Genomic DNA, 17,347 nt, shown 5'->3' with positions numbered 1-17,347 from the left:
GTACCCACACCCAGCCAGCTGGCATGATGGACATTGCCCAAGGATGAAAACACGGTTTAGGCTCACAAAGAGCACATGCACAAAGCATAGACAACCTTGTAAAATACAGCAAACGTGCAAAAATCCCCCAAAACCAAAACAAAACCATACAAACACTTGTGGGCACAGGGAGGAGTGTGAGCATGGATGGGCGCGCGAGCAGGGAGAAGCACGAGAGCAGGGACGGGCGTGCGAGCAGGGACGGGCGCGCGAGCAGGGACGGGCGCGCGAGCAGGGACGGGCGCGCGAGCAGGGACGGGCGCGCGAGCAGGGAGAAGCACGAGAGCAGGGACGGGCGCGCGAGCAGGGACGGGCACGTGAGCAGGGAGAAGCATGAGAGCAGGGAGGGGCGCGTGAGCAGGGAGGGGCGCGCGAGTAGGGAGGGGCGCACGAGCAGGGAGGGGCGCGCAAGCAGGGAGGAGCACGCGAGCAGGGAGGAGTGCGCAAGCAGGGAGGAGCACACAAGCAGGGAGGGGCATGCAAGCAGGGAGGGGCGCGCAAGCAAGGAGGGGCGCGCAAGCAAGGAGGGGTGCGCAAGCAGGGAGGGGCATGCAAGCCGGGAGGCACGCGCAACCAGGGAGGGGCACGCAAGCAGGGAGGGGCACGCAAGCAGGGAGGGGCACGCAAGCAGTGAGGAGCACACACGGGGAGAGGCGTGAGCATGGAGGGGAGTGCGAGCAGGGAGGAGAGCGCAAGCAGAGAGGAGAGCATGAGCAGGGAGGGGTGCACGAGCAGAGGAGGGCACATGAGCAGAGAGGGACACACACAGGAATGGAAGCACGCAGGGAGGGGTGGAGAGAGAGGGAGGAGACGGAGAGGGAGATAGAGAGGGCGAGAGAGAAAGACAGAGACAGAGACAGAGAGAGAGAGAGAGAGAGAGAGAGAGAGAGAGACTGTAGAGGGACAGAGAGAGAGAGAGACTGTAGAGGGACAGAGAGAGAGAGAGAGAGAGAGAGAGAGAGAGAGCGAGAGAGAGAGAGAGAGAGAGAGAGCGAGCGAGAGGGAGAGAGAGAGAGGGAGAGAGGGAGAGAGAGAGGGGGACTACAAAAGGTGAAAATTTTGAAAGGGGGTCTGGACTTTCTATAGGCACGGTATCACTCTTCTTCTTCAAAAGGATTATTCTTCTGAGGTGTTTGTCAGCTCTGAACCTCGTCCACAACCCCGAATCCTCCTCCCGTCTCACCCCACTAATACATGCAGCATTTCGCCATGCGTTCAACAAGCATTTTAGTCTACCATCCCATCATCTTTATCTCAGTTTGTCATAGTTGGGAATATGAAATCAGGAAAATCTTCCACTCCCACCCACCACCTCAAAGCTTTATGTTCCCCCTTTCTGTATCCCTCCTCACCCCACCCTCTCAATGCTTCCGCCTGCACCTGACACGCTCAAACCTTATCTCATATCCCACACATTCAAACCTTCCCCTGCATCGCACATACACATACACAATCTTTCCTCCACCCCCCTCACACACATAAACCTTTCTCCGTACCCACCACACATAAACCTTTTCCCGCACCCCACACACTCAAACCCTCACCACTTTTCCACCAGAAAGCTTCCACTCCTCCTCCCGCCCCCAACACACCATCCTGCACCATTCCAATGCCTCTTCCCCCTATCTATAACTGGGTGGACCTCCAACATCTGAGGTCTCGACTCAAAGCTGAAATATCTCTCAATCCAGGCCGCTGCCAATAAACCAGACATCTATTTCACAGAATCCTTCCTCCCACAGGAAGTGCCCAACTTCTAAGTGTCTCTCCCTGGTTACTGTCTCTTCCAATTTGATAGGCCTGAACCTCGCCCTGGCGGCAGAGTTGCACTTTGCATAAATAACTCAATTTACCACTGCCTTGCACTGACCTTATCCCTCCAACCACCAGGAGTAGCTCGATATGTGACTTCCCCTTCAAAAGGCACCACAGCTGACTCTGCTCTTGAGAAGGTTGAATGCCTCAATTCTGTGTTTGCTTCCAAATCTTGTGTCTGCAACCCCTCAGTCTCTGTACCCATCCTTCCACGTCATACCCAACTGCTCCTGGACTTTATGTCTTTTGCACCTGAGAAGGTTCTTTCAACCCTCGACTCTGAATCTGCTCCTGGACCGGACGGCATCAGCTCTCATGTCCTAAAAACCTGCTCTGCTGCTCTTGCACATCCTCTCCCTGTCATTCTCATCCTGTCATTTGCACGAGGTCAGATTCGATCAGCTTACAAATTGTACAAAAGTGCAAAAACGGATCCTTTTAACTACAGACCATGTAATCTTACTCCCAATCATCAGCATGGTCACATAACCCATCATCACAGTTGATATGAAATTCTTCCTTTTCTCCAAAAGCCTCATCTCAGATCAGCAATTTGTTTTCAGGCCAGGTCACTCCACCTTAGACATGCTGATTCTACTCACCCAACAATGGATGGAGGCCCTCAATGTCAGACATGAGATTCGGGTCGTATCTCAGACTTATCTTGTGCTTTTGATACAGTCGGGCATCCTGCCTTACTCTCCAAACTCTCTGCCTGTGGCATCCAAGGACAATTCAACACTTCCTTGTTGACTTTCCTCTGCTCTCGTAGCCAACGTGTGGACTAAACGGAATCCTTTCATCTCCTCTCCCTGTGAAAGCTGAAGCACCCCAAGGCAGTGTTCTGTGCACAGTCTTATTCCTGATCTTCATCAATGATGTCTCTGACTCTCTTTTTTAAATATATTTGCTGATGAATACACCATCTGCCATGACATCCCTCATCCTGTAGCCTCTTCCCTATCTTCAGACCCTGACATAAAAATCACAAGCTGGTCCACTTGGGATATATCGATCAAATCCTGACAAATCTCACAATCTCACTCTCTCTCTCTTCGAAAGGACCGTCAGGCAAACCACCCGATCTACTTTCTAAACAATTCTCTTTCGGAAGTTAATTCATTCAAACTCCTGGGTCTCATTTATCAGCCGTGATCTTTCTTTGCACCACATTTCAATGTTGGCCACCAAAGCCAGCCAACAACTGGGCATCCTCTGTCGTACAAAGTCCTTCCTTGGCACACCTGAACTGCTATCCACCTAAAATGCCTTCATCCGCAGCTTGATGGAGTACTGCTCTCCCCCTGCGTCCGTCACATCTTGCTCAGCTTGATGCTGTGGAGACCATGGCCTTTAAGATTATTTCAATCTCCCATTATGAAGCTGAGTATATGGGCTCATTACTTAGCCATTGCAGACAGGTCGAGGGTCTGTCTGTCAGCTATTACCTCCTTTCTGGTTTTGCACCCTCTAGTCTTTCCATGCTTTGTTCCCTCCCTGCCCCAGCCCTCCTGCCCCCAGGTTTCTGCAAGGCTCACCTGGTCCACCATCAACCCCCTTCTGGTGAAACTACCTAATATAAATATAAATATAAATATATATATATATACACACACACACATCTGCAAATATATATATATATTAGGGTGGTTCATAAGGCAAAAAAAAAAAATTAATTGTTTTACTCCTAACCTTTATTTTTTTTGGTATTGAGGTAAAACGTCTGCCTGTGAAATCTTTTTTGAATACATCAAGTGTTAGGGGTTGCACAGCGATTCGTGCTTGCCAGCCACTCAATGTTTGTGTCCGATAAGCATTGATTTCCTGCAATCGGGAAACCTCTTGTGATGTTCTGTCACAACTTGAAGCAGATACTGGGTTTGCTGTTCATCCCTTGTCAGGAGACGATTGTACTCTTCAATGAGAGCAACTGCATACACCAGAGTACAGCCGTGCTGTATTCAATTAACTTAAAAACAACTTCAAAATGTGCACTACATAGCAAGGTCATAGGTCAATTGCAATGGTCAAAAGCACAAGTATAGCAGTGGAGAATAAATAATCAACTCCAAACATTTATGCGAGCCAAATATGTAAAATTACAAACTCCGTGTGCAACCCCTAAATTTTGTCCAAATGGCTTAAAATTTCACCACAAGGGTTTTGTCATACAGACAAAATTTTTTAAGTGTTAGGAGCATGACTTTTCTAACTTTCATTTTTAAGAACTACCCTAATATACACGACATGACCAAAAGTATGTGGACACCAGATCATCGAACATCTCATTCCAAAATCATGGGCATTAATATGGAGTTGGTCCCCCCTTTGCTGCCATAACAGCCTCCACTCTTCTGGGAAGGCATTCCACTAGATGGTGGAACATTGCTGGGGGGATTTGCTTCCATTCAGCCACAAGAGCATTAGTGAGGTCAGGCACTGATGTTGGGCGATTAGGCCTGGTTTACAGTCGGCGTTCCAATTCATTCCAAAGGTGTTAGATGCGGTTGAGGTCAGGGCTATGTGCAGGCCAGTCAAGTTCTTCCACACCGATCTCGACAAACCATTTCTGTATGGACCTCGCTTTGTGCACGGGGCCATTGTCATGCTGAAACAGGAAAGGGCCTTCCCCAAACTGTTGCCACAAAGTTGGAAGCACACAATCGTCTAGAATGTCATTGTATGCTGTAGCGTTAAGATTTCCCTTCACTGGAACTGAGGGGCCAAGCCCGAAACATGAAGACAGCCCCAGACCATTATTCCTCCTCCACCAAACTTTACAGTTGGCACTATGCATTCGGGCAGGTGGTGTTCTCCTGGCATCCGCCAAACCCAGATTTGTCCGTCGGACTGCCAGATGGTGAAGCATGATTCATTACTCCAGAGAATGCGTTTCCACTGCTCCAGAGTCCAATAGCGGCGAGCTTTACACCACTCCAGCCGACGCTTGGCATTGCGCATGGTGATCTTAGGCTTGTGTGCGGCTGCTCGGCCATGGAAACCCATTTCATGAAGCTCCTGACGAACAGTTGTTGTGCTGACGTTGCTTCCAGAGGCAGTTTGGAACTCGGTAGTTAGTGTTGCAACCGAGGACAGACGATTTTTACGCGCTACGCGCTACGCGCTTCAGCACTCTGCGGTCCCGTCCTGTGAGCTTGTGTGGCCTACCACTTCGCGGCTGTGCTGTTGTTGCTCCTAGACGTTTCCACTTCACAATAACAGCACTTACAGTTGACCGGGGCAGCTCTAGCAGGGCAGAAATTTGACCAAATGACTTGTTGGAAAGGTGGCATCCGATGACGGTGCCACGTTGAAAATCACTGAGCTCTTCAGTACGGCCCATTATACTGCCAATGTTTGTCTATCGAGATTGCATGGCTGTGTGCTTTAATATATATACTGTACCTGTCAGCAATGCCAAATCCACTAATTAGGAGTGTCCGCATACTTTTGGCCATGTGGTGTATATATACATATACAAATATATATACATACATACATCCACACACACATTTATACACACACACACACACATATATATTATATATGAGAGGAGGATAGAGAAAGAGAGCGCAAGAGAGAGGACACAGAGAGGGCGAGAGGGACATAGATAAGGTGAGGGGACACAGATAGGGGCGAGGGGACACAGCGAGGGTGAGGAGGCCACAGCGAGGATGAGGGGGACACAGCGAGGGTGAGTGGGCCACAGAGAGGGTGAGGGGGGCACAGAATGAGAGAGACAGACAGGAAGAGAGATACAGACAGTCAGACAGAAAGAGAGATAGACAGACAGAAAGAGAGAGAGAGGGATGGACAGAGAGAGACAGAGAGAGTGACAGAGAGAGTGACAGAGAGAGTGACAGAGAGAGAGAGTGACAGTGAGAGAGAGAGAGAGAGCGACAGAGAGAGAGAGAGCGACAGAGAGAGAGAGCGACAGAGAGAGAGCGACAGAGAGAGAGAGTGACAGAGAGAGAGAGTGACAGAGAGAGAGAGTGACAGAGAGAGAGAGTGACAGAGAGAGAGAGAGTGACAGAGAGAGAGAGAGACAGAGGACAGAGAGAGAGAATGCGAGGCGTAGATATGCAGCCATTATATTCACGGGCCAGAATGCAGGCTCCATTGAGCAAAAGCTCAAGCCTAATGGCGACATGCCATGTACAGCACCCACGAGCAAACGGAAAAGTGAACGTTGTTGGCAAAGGAGGGAGACTGAATGTCCCTTTCGGATGTGGGGTCAATGAGAGAAAGATGACACCATGAAGCCGAAGCAAAGCAATGCAAGTGCTGCGCCCTGGAAATGTCTGTTCTTCATAGGTGGCTTTAGCTGCATACATGTACTGCCTCTGAACTGATCGGACTTGTGTGCAGTTGGGAAATATCCAGCCAAAAAGCAGAAGACGGAAGGAAAGGAGCATGGATCCATGCATACACATAAGCCCCCCCCCCCAATAAAAACAAAGACACACAAATAAGCACACGACTAACGCACAATATATGCATTGCAATGAGCACTGTGAAATCCACCCTGTGGCCTCCCTCCCTCACTGCCTCCGTCACGAACCAATTACCAGTGGCCATTAAGCTAAGCACTCCACCAGCCTGGGCTGCAAGAGCCCTTTAAAAAATGAGCGAGAGTGCATGACAAGGCACGGCCGACCAACCCCAGGCCGCCCATCTAGTGCGAGCAAGGCGTTCCGCCATCAACTGAGCCGTCCCACTCCCTTTCTTTCTTTCACCCCTCACTGACGAGCCTTTTCCTGCCTGCAGAGCTCAAATGCAGAATTACTTCTGCACTACAGATATCACCAATGTAAGTGGTAACACTGAAATCCTAACATACAGATGTCAATCCATGAATCTAGAGGGCCTGAAGATCCAAATGAGCAGATCACAATTTGATGCAAAGCCTTATATTATATATATATTTTTTCAAATATCCCAAGCTCAACAAAAGATGCGTTGTGTGACACAAGGTTGTTCTCTGTGACAATTTGAAATATTCCAGTTTTTCTCGAGATGCCTACCCTCGCTTATTTTGGACTTTAGATTGCAATCCTCGGAATAGTTGATTTTCAGCAAAATGGATGCCAAATTGAGTCGCAGAATCATATCTGAAGCTAAACCGTGCATTTGCGGTTTATTACTACATTGGAGCAATTACACAAAAGTATGAAACGTTCTTTTTTTCTTTGCCATTTCGATTCAAGATGGTAGGTGGAACATGTGCCATCGACCCAAGTCACTCCTGACATTGGGTTTGTGACCTGTCCCCGGTAACTTTCAAATATGACCGTGGACAGAAGCAAAGATAACTCAAATGGGAGGGCAAAGCACGCACTGCTCGGCATCCACGGTTATATTATCACATAATTAGAATAAAGCTTACATCAACACCTCGTCCTTTTACCACATAGTGATGGGGAAGCATTTGGCGGTCCTGTACTACACTCAGCGAACTGAGTACACGTGTCGTGGCCTCTCTTCATCGCCATCACTGATGACCATATGGAAAAGTAGCACTTTGCTTACATACACGTTGGCACATCCACAGCAGTCACATTGCCAGGTCCATGACAGACATCTGCAGACTTCCAGCCAAAGCTTAATGAAAATGAAGTTATTGCATTTGTCGTATCATGCCATTGTTTCGGAATACAAGGCCGACGATGGTGGGTTAGATGTACTCACTTGAATTATTAAGTTACACTCACTCAGAAGGGAGACTGAACCAGGAAGCTGCAGAGAAGGATGGATGTAGAAGCATTGATAAATAATATTCAAAAATCCATGGTACATTTAAATAATATCTGTAGTTCAACAGCAGGAGTTGAAATCTTGCTACGGACAATCCATAACTGTAGGCATCTCTGCAATATCTAGCATTTAAAGTGGAGAGTTTGGAAACCTCAATTGATGTTAAGTTTGGGAAGAAGAAAGTAGAGCAAATTTAGCGAATGAAGGATTTTGTGCTTTTGGAGCAGCAACACTAAATTTTGAAAAAGGAAATGAACACGCAAGTTACGAAAGACTTGAAAATGGTTTATTCTAATAGTTTTTGTAAATTGCTCATAGTGGTGACACGTAATGTGGGAGGTGAGGCTGGAAATGAGGATGGACTTTCTCCAGCTAAAATCTGTCTTTTGGCAGACAGTACAGTATTTCAAAGTAGACAGGAGAGGAAGATCATTCATCATCATCTTCAACAGGGACCAGGTATGTCTTTGCACACCTTAGCTTCTCAAAATGTAGAAAGCTTTGTCGGAAGCACTTTAGACCACTGTTCCCCACTTTGGACTAAATCCTCTGCTTCCCAACTCAATTTGTTTTCTTGATGCTATAGACACCGTCACCTAAATGGCCTTTTTCTTTCATGGGCAAAAGACTACAAGCGTTACGCCTATGTCCCCCGTCGGGGAAGTGATGTGAGTTGACAAAGTGGAAGACGCAGAAAACATGCTATGATATGATATTTCGCTCACAAGGTTCAGACATACATGGAGGCGGGATCTTGGATTTTGACGTGGTGACCCAATTTTCAATAGCGTTCTTCCTTATGCCTAGATACACCCACACACCAGATTAGAAGTTGGTACTTCGCTTATTTTTCAAGATATACCGCTCACAAGGTTCAGACATACATGGTGGCGGCCATCTTGGATTTTGACGTGGTGACCCAATTTTCAATAGCGTTCTCCCTTATGCCTAGATACACCCACACACCCGATTAGAAGTTGGTACTTCGCTTATTTTTCAAGATATTCCGCTCACAAGGTTCAGACATCGAATGCGCTGCAATTATTTTCGTTCTCTGTTTCGTCCCAGTCGTTCACCCCATACCTCCTTGTTTAATATCTCTACTCAAAAAAAAAAAAACCCCAAAAAATATTTCCTTCCCAGGTCTTATTCGTTTATTTGTTGTTCTTTTTTGTTCGTTCGCGATCACGCGATCACGTGGTTAGAAATGTATAATCTCTCCCCTGAACAACTATTTTCTCTCATACAGACTTGGCATTTAATATGGAATATTTTTTTTGTGGGGGTGAACTTACTTTTCAAGATGACTTAGAACCAAAAGTTCATTGGAATTATGTTGAAACTATTCTAGATTTTGTTAATGTGACCTTTAAAAGAAACAAAAACCACATTTGACATTTCGAAGCAAATAAATTGATCCTTGAAAGTGATGTAAACTGATATCGAACTCAATTCATGGACAGTACTGTGTTAAACTTCTGTGCGTTTTCCAGAAGTATCTTTTTATTTTGCACATTAGCCAAAAATGTTTTTAACAAAAACAAAAGTTAAATTACGACTGGGATTACGGACAGTAAAATTACAGTTCAGTACTTCGTGTAACCCCCACGAGCATTCAGGAGAGCACGCACACGTTGAGGCATGCTGTTCACGAGATTTGCCAAGGTTTGGACAGGAATCGCTTGCCATGCAGTGACAATAGCCTGCTGCAATTCACACACAGAGGTCGGCTGCTGGTCCAAGTTGTCGATTTGACGCGTTAATTCTGCCCACAAGTTCTCTATCGGATTCATATCCGGGGACATGGCAGGCCACTCCATATGCTCTACACCACGGTCAACAAGAAAGTGTTGGATCATGCGAGCACGATGAGGCCGTGCATTGTCATCTTGGAAGACAAAGTTTCCTCGAAAGGCTGCACGAACAAATGGAAGCAATGTTTCTTCCAGAATGGCCCTGTGCTTGAACTGGTTCAGGTTTCCATTCAGAACAACCAGGTCAGTTTTGCCCCCTGCATGAAAAGGAGCCCAAACGGTCACCCAACCACCTCCAGCTTTGACTGTTGGCACTATACAATCTTCGTTGTAGGCTTCATGCACTTGCCTGCGTACTCGGATGCGGCCATCTTGACGATAGACCAGAAATCTAGACTCGTCACTGAAGATCACGTGATTCCAGTGTCCTGGCTGCCATTGACGGTACTCTCTGGTCCACTGCAATCGGCGCTGGCGGTGTTGTCTGGTCAGACGTGGCTTTCTCAGGGGACGCCGGGCACGATAGCCTGCTTGAACCAGTCGTTGGTTGAATAGCCTTCTGGATACAGGCACATTTGTCAGTTGCTGCCACTCAGCCCGAAGCCGATTAGCTAACCTGGTACGGCCATTGCGGACTACCCGGTGCAGCTGGCGATCATCCCTCCTTGTGGTTCTGCGGGGACGTCCTGGCCTCGGTATTGGAGTAGGGACACCCCTCTGAGCATTTCGTTTCAGGATCTTTGACACCTGACCTTGAGTGATGCCATACTGCCGAGCAATAGCACGCTGTTTCATGCCGGAATTTCGTAAAGCCACCACTAAATGACAAACAGCATTGTCCATTTGATGAACCATCTCCAGGGGAAGCGGCAATAACTTTTGTAGACGTGCAGCAGTTGTTTTCCACTAATACAGAACGCAACAACCCTCATATACCCGATTGTGAAGCCAATCGTCAAATGTACCTGTCCGTACATTTTGTCACGCCACCTGTGATATAATCCTGTTATTGACTTCTTGCTGCGACAGACAATCAGTGACATGGTTCTTTTAACAAAGGAATCACCCAAGTGTAAAAGAAACTCACCAGATTGATATACCGAGTTCAGAAAGTAAACCCGTCAAGAAAAAAATATATATTCCATATTAAATGCCAAGTCTGTATATTATAACACCCTTTTCTTCTTTTCCTACAAAAGGATGCTTTCGTCTTGCTCACCAAATCTATTCATTCCAAAAAATATATATAATACCATCTCTTACAGTTCCTCCTTTCTACATTTCCGAAACTATCCAGAACTCCACCCCTCCTTCAGTGTCCTCAAACGTATTTTTGACTCGAAGGTCTCAAACTCATTTTGCAAAAAATGTTAGTTTCCCATGAATCGTACACTTTTCAAAATCCAATCTCACCCCTCCCCTCCAAATCCTCCCCATCACCCATCCCTTTCAAATCTCCCCCCTTGCCCCTTCCCTCCCCTCCCTCCTAAACTCCCCCCACACCCCTCCCCTCCGAGACTCTCCCTCGCTCCTCCCCTCCTAGACTCCCCTCTCACCCCTCCTCCTCAAAGCATCCTCTCTGCTTCTTCCCCCTTCCAACTTTCACCTTCATCTCCCCCAAACTTCTGCCTCGCTCTTCCCCCTCCTCAATTAACACCTCACTGTGCCTCACCCAATCTCCATCAAACCTTTTGTCCGCCCCATTCTTCCCTTTCTCCAAGCTATTCTGAAATCTCTGACACACCTTCAACAGCTCTCCCTACCTCTTCCTCCTCTTCCACATCTTACCCTACCCCTCCCCCCCCTGTTCTGGACCCGATGCTCCCCCTTCCTCTTCATTAACGGTATGGACCTCAAACATCCGGGGCCTTCGCTCAAACTTGACTGATCTCTCCATACAGGTTGCTTCTGACAAACCAGATATGATCTGCTTAACAGAAACTTTCCTCCTTCATGATGTTTCTGATGCCTTGGTATCTCCCCCAGGTTACTCCCTCCTCCGGTATGATAGACCTGAGCCTCGTCCTGGAGGTGGGGTTGCTATCTTTATAAAAAACTCTCTTCCTCACTCGCCCTCCACTGCCCTCTCTCCACCTCACCCCCAGGAATACCTTTGGCTACGGCTTCCCCTTCGCTCCCACCTTTTGTTCATATGTGTGTTGTACCGTCCACCAAACAGCGATGACTCCATCTACATCTCGCTGTCTGATAATATGGACCAACTTCTATCTACCCATCCCAACTCTCTCTTCCTCATATGTGGTGATTTCAATTGTCAACATGCCAGTTGGCTGGGTGTGGGTACCTCTCTCACCAGCCATGGCTCTTCAGCAAAGGACTTCTGCGACTCACTGGGACTGACACAATCTGTCAATTTCCCGACCCGGATCTCAGTCAACGGAGCATCTTCTCTTCTGGATTTGGTTATGACAAACTTCCCTGAAAATGTCTGCTGCTCTTCTTCTGCTCCAATCGGCTCATCTGATCATGTGCTTGTCAAAGTGGACATCTCTCTGACCGTTCTCAGAGAGCCTCCTCAGCGTCGACGAGTCTGGCATTTCACTCAGGCCAACTGGCACGGTCTTCAAGCAGCCATCAATCATCTGGACTGGTCTCCCATCTCTACCGCCTCTGACATCAACTCATCCTGGGAATTCTTTCAAAGTAAATTGCTCTCTCTCATGCACAGATTTATCCCATCTCGTCTTCAGTTGTCATACCCTTCCTCCCGTCCATGGTACACGGAATCTTGTGGTGAGGCTGTTGCCCTGAAACAACTTGCTTTCGTCTCCTGGAAAGCAAATCCAACGGAAGGAAATCTCATTTCCTTTCACAAAGCCCGAAACAAGTGTGTGTCCACCCTCAGGAGAGCCAGGAAACAATATCTCACCGTTCTCAAGACCGAACTCTCTTATCTGTCTCCCTCTTCCAAATCCTGGTGGCGTCTGGTCAAATCTGTTTCTGGTGTTTGTTCCCCCTCCATCCCCTCCCTCACCTCAAACGGCTTAACGGCTGACTCCGCACGTGAAAAAGCTGAATGCCTCAACTCTGTGTTTGCCTCTAAATCTTGTGTCCCAAACCCATCCCTCTCTGTACCCACCGTACGCAGTCGTACACAGCTGCTCCTGGACTCTGTGTCCTTTCCTCCTGACAAGGTGGAAAAGTTTCTGTCAACCCTCGACTCTGATTCTGCAACTGGTCCTGACGGCATCAGCCCACGGGTCCTAAAATCATGTGCTTCCGCTCTTTCACTCCCTCTTTCTGTTCTCTTCACCCTCTCTTTTGCTCAAGGTCATCTGCCATCTGCTTGGAAATCAGCCAACATCACCGCTTTGCACAAAAAAGGTGCAAAAACAGATCCCAGCAACTACAGACCAATCAGCCTTCTCCCAATTATCAGCAAAGTCATGGATTCCATCATTGCTTCAGATATGAAATCTTTCCTCTTCTCCAATGGCTTGATCTCTGATCATCAATTTGGTTTCAGACCTGGTCACTCTACTCTGGACATGCTGCTTCTGCTTTCTCAACAATGGATGGAGGTCCTCAACACCAAACAGGAAATTAGAGCCGTCTCCCTTGACATTTCACGTGCCTTCGATACGGTCTGGCACCCTGGTCTGCTCACCAAACTCTCCTCCTTTGGTATCCATGGAAATCTCCAGGCATGGCTGGGGGACTTCCTCTCTGGTCGTAGTCAACGTGTGGCCCTGAATGGGTTTCTCTCATCTCCTCTTCCTGTTCAGGCTGGAGTTCCCCAAGGTAGTGTTCTGGGCCCTGTGCTTTTTCTGGTCTTCATCAATGATCTCTCTGACTCTCTTGAAAATCCTCTCTATCTCTTTGCTGACGACTCTACTCTCTGTCGCTCCATTCCTCATCCCTCAGAGCGGCAGTCTGCAGCCTCCTCACTCTCTGCAGACCTGGACAAAATCACAGACTGGGCAAACAAATGGAACATGTTTTTCAATCCTGATAAATCTCACACTCTTACGATGTCTCTCTGAAAAGACCGACTGGAAAACCCTCCCATCCACTTTCTGAATAATCCTCTCCAAGAAGTTCTGTCACTCAAGCTTTTGGGTCTCACTATTTGCCATGATCTTTCCTGGGAAAACCACATTTCAAATCTGGCCTCCAAAGCCAGTCGCCGACTGGGCATCCTCCGTCGTGGGAAGTCCTACCTTGGCACACCTGAGCTCATCACCACATACAAGGCTTTCATCCGCAGCTCTATGGAATACTGCTCTCCCCTCTGGTCTGGTGCTCCTGCCTCACACCTAGCCCGTCTTCACGCTGTTGAAACCAAAGCGTTCAGAATCATTGGAATCTCCCGCGATGAAGCTAACTCCAAGGGCCTTTCACTCACTCACCGCAGGCAGGTTGGTGGTCTTTCCGTCTTCTACCGACTCCTCTCTGGCCTTGCCCCCCCAGCCCTCTCTGGGCTCTGTCCCCCAAATATTCCTACAGGTCGCACAAGATCTGCCTGCAACCCTCTTATGGTTAAACTGCCAAAATCAAGACTTTCTGCTCACCTTCACTCCTTCATTCCTCTTTTCTCCCGCTTCTGGAACAAACTCCCTCACTCTCTTCAATCCCACTCCACCCTCCAGGTCTTTAAAACAGCTGTTCACCACCATCTCTTATCCTCCCCCATCCAAAACCTTGATCTTTTCTACCCCCGCTAATTTCGGTCCCCTTGTGTTTTATACCTCTTCCTCCCCCCCCCCCCCCTCCCCTTCCCACGCCTCCTGCCCCCAAGCCCTCTCCCTCCCACACTTCTCCCTGCTCTCAAATGTTGTGGTTGTGTGCTTCCCCTTCTCTCCCCATCTTGTCTTCCGCTCCCTCTTTTTGTATATTTTGTTTGTCTGGTTGATTTGTTTGTGAAATAAATGTTAGCTCTTTCACGAGCCTCGATTCAGTATACAAAAAAGAAAAGAAAAAAAAGAAAGAAAAAAAAAGACATACATGGCGGCGGCCATCTTGGATTTTGACGTGGCGATCCAATTTTCATTAGCGTTCTTCCTTATGCGTAGATACACCCACACACCAGATTAGAAGTTAGTAGTTCGTTTATTTTTCAAGATATTTCGCTCACAAGGTTCAGACATATATATGGTGGTGGCCATCTTGGATTTTGACGTGGCGACCCAATTTTCAACAGGTTTCTTCCTTATGCCTAGATACACCCACACACCAGATTAGAAGTTGGTACTTTGCTTATTTTTCAAGATATTTTGCTCACAAGGTTCAGACATATATATGGTGGCGGCCATCTTGGATTTTGACGTGGCGACCCAATTTTCAACAGGGTTCTTCCTTATGCCTAGATACACCCACACACCCGATTATAAGTTGGTACTTCGCTTATTTTTCAAGATATTCTGCTAACAAGTTTCAGACATACATGGCGGTGGCCATCTTGAATTTTGACGTGGCGACCCAATTTTCAATAGGGTTCTTCCTTATGCCTAGATACACCCACACACCAGATTAGAAGTTGGTACTTCGCTTATTTTTCAAGATATTCCGCTCACAAGGTTCAGACATACATGGCATCAGACATACATGGCGGCGGCCATCTTGGATTTGGACGTGGGTTGCACCCACACACTAAATTCGAATGCGGTCCTTCGCTTACGCACGCACGTATGCACGCCCGCACGCACGGACGGACGGACGGAGGGGAAAACCATCGTCCCCCTTTCGCTCCGCGGTGCGACTGGGGACAAAAACCAAGAACCCGCCTTTCCACAGTTTTGTTTTCTTTAAGCTTGGGCAAAGGTGCTCCAAAGGCTCCTGCACAAGTGGTCACGAGTGCTTCGAGATCGCAACTATATTGGAAAATTTTACAGAGAACAGTGGTTAATTTTCTATGTGGGGACCAAGTGCAGCAATGCATTGTGGTACAATAGTGGTCAGTGTGCTGCAGTGATTCTGATAGGAACATCTCACCTGTAACCAGCACCATTGAGCTCTGGATGCACAGCTGCAGGATCTACTGCCCAGTGTGCTGCAGCAGGGAAGAAATCTTTGTTTACGCAATTTTTCAGCTGATCAGGGATGCGGCCTGGAGGAAGGTACCAGTGTGAAAAACATTTCACATTTAGCAGCAACAATCTTACATGTTATTCTCAAAATAAAAACAAATTTTCTCACTGAACAGACTATAGGCAAACCTGTCTGTGGTTTACTTTTTCTTCACGCAACTGAATTCAAAATTGGAAGTAATTAATATGTATACAGTACATATATATATATACAGTCACGGGAAAAAGTAAGTACACACCATGTAAAGTTTTGACTTTTTCAACATATTTCAACATACAGCTATTTGATCTTAATTTCAACAATATTGATAGATAAAGGTGATATAATATAACAAATATCATGAAACATTTACATTTTGTGGTCCATTGTATAATTTAAATAAACATAAATGCAAATTTCGCATGTGAAAAAAGTAAGTACACCCTTGACTAATAGGTGGTATTGGTATTTTTCTAATCGGTGGTATTGCCCCCGTTGGCAGAAACAACCTCAATTAGGAGTTTCTTATAACTGTCTACCAGTCTCTGACATTGACTGGGAGAAATTTTTCCCACTCCTCTGTGCAGAATTATTTCAGCTGTGCGATGTTTGAGGGGTTTCTTGCATTCACAGCTCGTTTCAAATCCCTCCACAACAACTCGATGGGATTTAGATCCGGGCTTTGACTTTGCCATTCCAGAACCCTCCATTTCTTTCTTTTCAGCCATTCCTTGGTGGATTTACTGGTATGTTTAGGGTCATTGTCATGTTGCAAGGTCCATCTTCGGTTGAGCTTCAACTTTCCAACAGATGGCCTCACATTATCCTCAAGCACCCTCTGGTACAATGAAGAATTCATAATGGATTCTTTGATGGTGAGCTGCCCAGGCCCTGATGCAGCAAGGCTGCCCCAAACAATAATATTTCCACCACCATGCTTTGCAGTTGGTATCAGGTTCCTGTGGTCAAATGCTGTCTTTGGTTTTCGCCAAACATGTCTTCTTTGCTTATTTGGTACTTTGCTTATTTTTCAAGATATTTTGCTCACAAGGTTCAGACATATATATGGTGGCGGCCATCTTGGATTTTGACGTGGCGACCCAATTTTCAACAGGGTTCTTCCTTATGCCTAGATACACCCACACACCCGATTAGAAGTTGGTACTTCGCTTATCTTTCTTCCTATACTGTGGCCAAATAGCTCTACCTTTGACTCATCTGTCCAGAGCACATTGTTCCAGAAGTGCTGGTCTTTGCCTAGGTGTTCATTGGCAAACTTGAGTCTTGCCCTGATGTTCTTTCTGGACAGCAAAGGTTTCCTCCTGGCACACCTCCCATGTAGATCAAATTTGTGCAGCCTCTTTCTAATGGTAGACTCGTGCACTTTGACATCAACAGTGGCAAGAGCTACCTGTAGGTCCCGTGATGACATTCTGGGGTTCTTCGAGACTTCTTTCAGCATCTTGCGGTCTGCTCTTGAGTGAACTTGCTGGGGTGGCCTGGCCTGAACAAGTTGGCAGTTGTTTGGAATCTTCTCCACTTGTAGATGATCTTCTGGACAGTCGAATGATTGATTTCAAATTGTTTGGAAATCTTTTTAAATCCCTTCCCAGACTCGTAGGCATCTATAACCTTCTTTCTGAAGGCCTCAGAGAGCTCTTTTGATCTCGGCATGGTGACGCCGCACACTTCAACAACAAAGACCAAACTAAACGAAATGTCTGAGGTTTAAATAAGACAGGTTCCTCCAAGATCCTCTCTGACGATGTTCTAATCATTTGCACCTGCGCTGGTGCACCTGATTCTAATTTTAGGTATTTGAAGTAGTGATAAATGTAGGGGTGTACTTACTTTTTCCACATGCAAAATTTGCATTTATGTTTATTTAAATTATACAATGGACCACAAAATGTAAATGTTTCATGATATTTGTTATATTATATCACCTTTATCTATCA

At 46.8% G+C, this 17,347-nt stretch overlaps 1 protein-coding gene across 7 annotated transcripts in view; it reads right to left on the bottom strand.

Moving 5' to 3' along the window:
- The window catches only part of CTBP1 (C-terminal binding protein 1), a 372,662-nt gene that overhangs the window by 7,836 nt on the left and 347,479 nt on the right, over positions 1–17,347 (bottom strand). For all 7 annotated transcript variants that reach the window (XM_068106031.2, XM_068106032.2, XM_078772389.1 and 4 more), the window contains one exon: positions 15,315–15,429. In XM_068106031.2, the coding sequence (XP_067962132.1) occupies positions 15,315–15,429 (115 nt within the window). The remainder of the gene's footprint in view (positions 1–15,314; positions 15,430–17,347) is intronic.

This window comes from Myxine glutinosa, chromosome 2 (genome assembly GCF_964187855.1).
Source record: "Myxine glutinosa chromosome 2, kmMyxGlut1.1, whole genome shotgun sequence".
Taxonomy (NCBI): domain Eukaryota; kingdom Metazoa; phylum Chordata; class Myxini; order Myxiniformes; family Myxinidae; genus Myxine; species Myxine glutinosa.
Note: the sequence above shows the minus strand (reverse complement) of the source record. Positions and strands in the feature narration are given on the sequence as shown.